Raw genomic sequence first — 5,761 nt, 5'->3', positions numbered from 1 at the left:
AAAGTCCAAGTGGGTAGTCTTGGCAAGGAAAAGTCCAAGTGGGTAGTCTTGGCAAGGACTTGACATGAAGAAGCTGATGGAAGCATCTCAAGCTAGTGCAGGGAAGGCATAAGGCTGTGGGAGATGTTTGAAGGCCGAGGTCTAGGTCAAGAGAAGCTGAAATGTGATTTTTCAGCTTCACCAGTCGACTGGCCCTGCCAGCAGTCGACTGCTCATAAATCAGACGCACACAGAGAAATCAGTCGAGCCAGAGGAAGACAAGAGTCGACTGGGCAGTCGATTGGTGTTATGGTGAGTCGACTGTTGCCAGTCGACTGGTCTTGGAACAGTCGACTGTGATTTGAACGTTGCAGAAAATTGGCAAGCATTTAATGCGCTTTAATGCGAGATTTTGTTGCCGATTGAAGGCATCAGTCGACTGGCCCTGCCAGCAGTCGACTGATGTTGCAGAGTTATAAGAAGAAGCCTGCACGAGAACAACTCATCTTTTTCGCTATTCTTTTATTGCTTTGTGCTTCTTCTGAGAACTTGTTTGTTCTCCATTCTCTGCTTTCTTCCTCTCCTCCTGGACATTCTTTCATATCATTTTTGAGGAGATCAAAAGAGTTGTAAAGGTTTCTCCGCCTTCGAGGTTTTCGAGAAGGAGAAGATTCATAGTATATCGGGTGTGTGCGTGCGTGTGGATCCTTGGATTAGTCACCTCTGCGAAGGTGGAGACCAAGTAAACAAACCGGGTTAGCATTGATCTCTTGTTTTCTCTTTTATATTTTTGCTTCCGCTAATCTCTGTGCAGAGAAAGAACAAGAAAAATCGAGAAACGCTATTCACCCCCCCTCTAGCGAACCAACCGATCCTAACAGTTACAATGCAGAGAAGAATGGAAACAATGCATCCTATTCCAAGAATCTAAGAGAAATCAGGAAATAAGACTTATCAATGAAGTTCTTCTTCTCCGGACTGCAATCTCCGCGAAGGTGGTATGTAGATGCGATGGAGTGTCCAAGCTGATAAACAGATCGTCGAATCTGGCTCCGGAATGAGGTGTCGGTGGCTCTAGCACGCTCCGGTGGCTCTCCAAAGTCTCCCCCCCCCCCCTCTAGGGCTCTTAAGGGGGTCTTTTTATAGGCCCCCACAAAACACCCTTGGACTCGACCAAGCACGCCCCTGTCACACGACCGTGACTGGGAGACACGGCCGGGTGTGGTCACCCAGCTGTGGTGGAGGCACGACCGTACCTGTGAGGCACGGTGCCTGTGAGGCACGAAGAGTTGAAGTTCTGTCTTGAGGCACGACCATAGGAGTTCTGTACTCTGCTGGGAGACACGCCCGTGCCTGTGAGGCACGGGCTGAGGCAGGTGCTTCTCTGGTAAAGGACACAACCGTGTCTAAAGGAACACAGCCATGTCTTGGCATTGTTCTTATGAAGAGACACGCCCGTGTATGTGGGACACGGCCAAAGACAGGGGCTTCTCTGGTGGGAGACACGACCGTGCCTTAGGGACACGGCCATGTCTTGCTGCTGCAGGATGAAGGCACGGGCGTGCCTTTGAAGCACGACCAAGGCTTGTTAATTCTCTGGTTGAAGGCACGCCCTTGCTATGTTAGCACGACATTTGGAGGTGATAGACACGGCCGTGCCTATGAGGCACGGCCCTGTCTTGCCTTATCTTCAATGGGTGCTCCGTTTCGCCTGTTTTACTCCGTTTTCCATCTTGAAACACACAAACACACAAGCATTCCTCCGAACTAGGAAATAAAGAATACGATGTCAAATGCACATGTAAAGGGTGTAACATACATAAGATAGAGCAAGAAAAGCATAAAAATATGCGAATAAAGTATAAGAAATGGTTATATATCCTACGCACATCAGATATCTTTTATTACTTGACGACATTTCATATTCTTGCGAAACGCACATCATCATACGATCCTAAGATTTCCTTAAACCACAACTCATACTCATCCTTATAGATTCATACCATTCACATTCATATCATCAAATAAGCATAAGGCACAATATCCATAAAGCAAATGTACAAATATATCATAGAACATGGTAAACACAAATTCATTGATACAATCATCCATATACACCTTGATTCCTCCTACATCCTAGAATCTAAGGTTCTACTCCATGACGGAGGGGATACAATACAAAGAAGATCTAAAGAAATACAATTTAGATCCTAGAAAAAAGAAATAAAACTTATCAATGGATGTCTTCTTCTTCATATTGCAATCTCTTTGTCGACGGTGGATGGATGCGATGGAGTTGCCCCAAAAGGATGGACAGATCGTCGATTTTTGCTCCGGATGGCATCTACGGTGGCTCACTATCACTCTCAAGGTCTCTTCCCTTTTTAGGGCAAATGAGGAGGGTATTTATATGCCCCCTCTATTAAACCCTCGCCACACGGCCGTGTCTAATCACACGGCCCAAGGCACATGGTTGGCACGCCTCCGTCATACGGTTGTGCCTGGTAGGCACGACCATGTGTTGCTGGTCCCCTAGAAACAAGGCACAACCATGTGCTGTTGAGCCTCTGGAAACAAGGCACGGCTAGAGCCTGTTGAGCTTCTGGAATTTTGGCACGGTCGTGCCTGTGAGGCACGGCCAGAAACATTTTCTCCTCTGGATGAAGGCACGGCCGTGCTTGGTGGGCACGGCCAGATTGAATGAGTAGGATTGGAATACAAGAGACAATGATACACATCAGATTTGCATCAGATCAGAGAAAAAAAAAAATGAAAACAGAATGAAAACAGAAAAAAATTCAGATTTTCAAATGGAATTTGTATCAAGTGCTCAAGGGGAGTTTCAAGAATCTAATTAGCTGATCAACCATAATAGAACCTACTTCATTTCCGTCACTTACTAAACAACAAATTCAGATGCTAAACTTTCCAAACTGTAGTGGCAGCAAAGAAGAAAAAAAAACAGAAACAAAACAGAAAAAAAAAAAACAGAATCTGCCCTTTTATTTCAGCTGAGTTTTGAGCACTTTTTGAGCTACTGATCTGAATTTGAATTGCACAGAACTTTGCATGGTTATTAGCATTATCAATCAAGCTTCATTATGGAAAAAGAATGGAGGCAAAACAGCAAGAAACAAGAGAGAACAAGCCAAATTTCATATTGAATTTGAATAATTTTTGGAATTAAACGTGCCAATGATACATTGAAATTGTGGTTTCATGTGAAGTGAATTTTGGTTTATGATGATTGGATGCTATTTGTTAGCTCTTGTGAAACCTAAATATGAAGAAATTGGGTTAGATTTCAAAGGAGAAACAAAAGTGGCACATTTGGTGAGTTTTGAGGCAAAATGAAGAGAGGAAGAGAACTTTGTATCAACAAGGAGAACCTCATGGGTTTGACTTATCCTTGGTTCATGGATTTGAAAATCACATTGAAACAAATGGAATACAAGAGAAAGAAATCAGAAAAAGGGCAAGGGTTCATTGATTAGCATTTAACTATACCCATGTTTACCACTTGCATTTATTCTCTTTTCTTGAATTTCTTTTCCTTTGAAATTTCACTTCTAAATTCCTAATTCATTTGTCTCAGTTCACGATCTCTTTATGTCTTGAATAATCCTAGTATATGTGGATTCCAAATCAAGAGTGGTGGTGGAGAGTAGAAAACAAGCAAGCCTATGGTAGTGCATGAACTTGGGTTGCTTGAGTGAGCTCTACTTCACGTTGATCATGAATTAGAATTTAGGATGAGAGCCACTGATTTTATTCATTGAAAATAACCTGTGAGATTTAGTGTGATACATTTATCTCAATTAATCATGAAAGGTGAAACTTACTATGCAGTTAACCGAGTACAAGAGTCTAATCCATGGGTTTAAGCTTTTGAGACTTTACAACTTAGATAATCCCCTTTTAATTATTTCTAATCATGACTGAGAATGATCTAGATGGGGATATGATCTTAGTTTATTTTATTGGCTTGAGCGAGACGCTCAAGGGTAAGTGTGGAAGAATTTGATGAGTTAGGGTTTTATGCATTTTTAATCAATTCAATTTTGAGTTTTTGCATGAAAATAAATTGTTAAATGAATCGATTTGATCGTAATTGTCCTATATTGCATAATCTGAAACTTGATTATAATTTTCATGATTTAATGGCAATTTTTACATTAATTGGGTTTTAATTGATTTTAGGGTTCAAATCGGATCAAGATCAAGCTCAATCGTGATCAAATCGAGTCAATTTACCCAAATTGATCAAGCTCACATGGAGGACATGACCTAACTCAGATCTGATCAAGATCCCTCAAATTTTTGGAAGCCCTAGACTGCCCTAAAGCCTAGATCAAGCTCAGACCATCCGATCAGAAATCAACGGCTGAGATCCATTGAGTAATCAAAGGTATATATGCAAGCTTTTAATCGGATGAACAGTGGGCCGCTACTGTGCATCGTCCCCACGGAAGCTCCTCTGCTCATCGACGTACGGGTAGGCCAGCCCCCATCCACCCAAACCACTTCCTTTGCATTCCTTGGTCTCTGAGGAGTTCGAATCCGGTCCTTTGGGTATATCCCGGCAGCTGGAGTCGAAGCGGCGGAGAGGGTTTCTTCACAGGCCAACACCCCTGTTTCTTCTTGTTCCAGCCATTCGACGCCGCGAGTCCTTTGAGGGGTTCTCTAAGGAGCATGTAGCACACCGGAGCCACGAGCAACTCAATCGGAGCAAGAGAAGCCACGGAATCCAGTTTTTGCCAGCTGAAAACGCTTTGCACAGTGTCTGTCTTGGCCGGAGAGGGTTTTTCCGAGTAATTCTTGGTGCTGGCAGCAAGCGAAACACTCCGGAGACCAGCATCAAGCTCCAGAGGGATCAGTGAATCTGCATTATCGGTTTACCAGCTTGATTGACAACCAAGTTGTGAAGAATGCTATTGAAATTGGGAAGGAGGGATGATTTTATCAGTTTTTGATTTCAATTTTCTGCTATTTTTGATTTCTGATCACTGTTAAGTTTCAGTATTCCATTTCTGATCTATGTTAGAATCAAACTTTGAGAATTTGGTTATTAGGTTAATGTTGTAGTTCTTTGTGTTTGGATTCAGAGTGCTTTTAGAGCTTCATCCCTTTCAATTGCGTTACTGAAACTCTGATTTTTAGGGTTACTATTCCGTATCATCACAACCCATTTTCAATCGATTAAAACCCTTTGAATGCAATTTGTTTGGTTAATGCTCGATGATAGTGTAGTTAGGTCAGTTTGGAGCTTAGGTTAATTCGGTGCTAGGTTACTGTTCTGTGCCAAAGCACTATTCCGTGCCATTTTCTTCATTCATTGTATTGGTTTGTTAGGGTAGGTTAATTTGAGTAGGAATTTCATTGCTATCTAATTGGGAATGAATGGTTAAATCGCATGATTGCATTGCAAGTTAGATTTGGTCTTTTTGCATTTTCAAGGTTTAGTTGTTTGGGTTTCATTTTTAGATTACTTAATTGCATTTTTCATTTACTTGTTAATTTTCATTTACATTTTGTTCCAAATCACCAAACCCCCCCCCCCCCTCCATTTTCATAGAAAACCCTAAAAGAACGACACACGTAAGCTTAAATTGAACAATTGTCTACTAGTCTTTGGAAAAATATGACTCGAGACCCCTATACTATATTTATTTGTATTTCTCATAGGTTTTCGATAAATTTATAAATTCTAATTTGCAACCCTACTCGTGACACAATACATTGCAAATATAGGGTCTGTCAGATATCTGCATGGTTGGTCCGC

General features: G+C 41.9%; 1 protein-coding gene across 1 annotated transcript in view; it reads left to right on the top strand.

Annotated features, from left to right (window-relative positions):
- LOC141848330 (secreted RxLR effector protein 161-like) overlaps positions 1-4,859 on the top strand; it is a 5,543-nt gene extending 684 nt beyond the window's left edge. The window contains exon 2 of the mRNA XM_074736366.1: positions 4,630-4,859. Coding sequence (XP_074592467.1) covers positions 4,630-4,859 — 230 coding nt within the window. The remainder of the gene's footprint in view (positions 1-4,629) is intronic.
- The last annotated feature ends 902 nt before the right edge of the window (positions 4,860-5,761 follow it).

Source organism: Curcuma longa, chromosome 17, assembly GCF_044706935.1.
Source record: "Curcuma longa cultivar G26 ecotype Majalengka, Jawa Barat chromosome 17, ITB_CL_G26_1.1, whole genome shotgun sequence".
NCBI classification, from domain to species: Eukaryota; Viridiplantae; Streptophyta; class Magnoliopsida; order Zingiberales; family Zingiberaceae; genus Curcuma; species Curcuma longa.
Note: the sequence above shows the minus strand (reverse complement) of the source record. Positions and strands in the feature narration are given on the sequence as shown.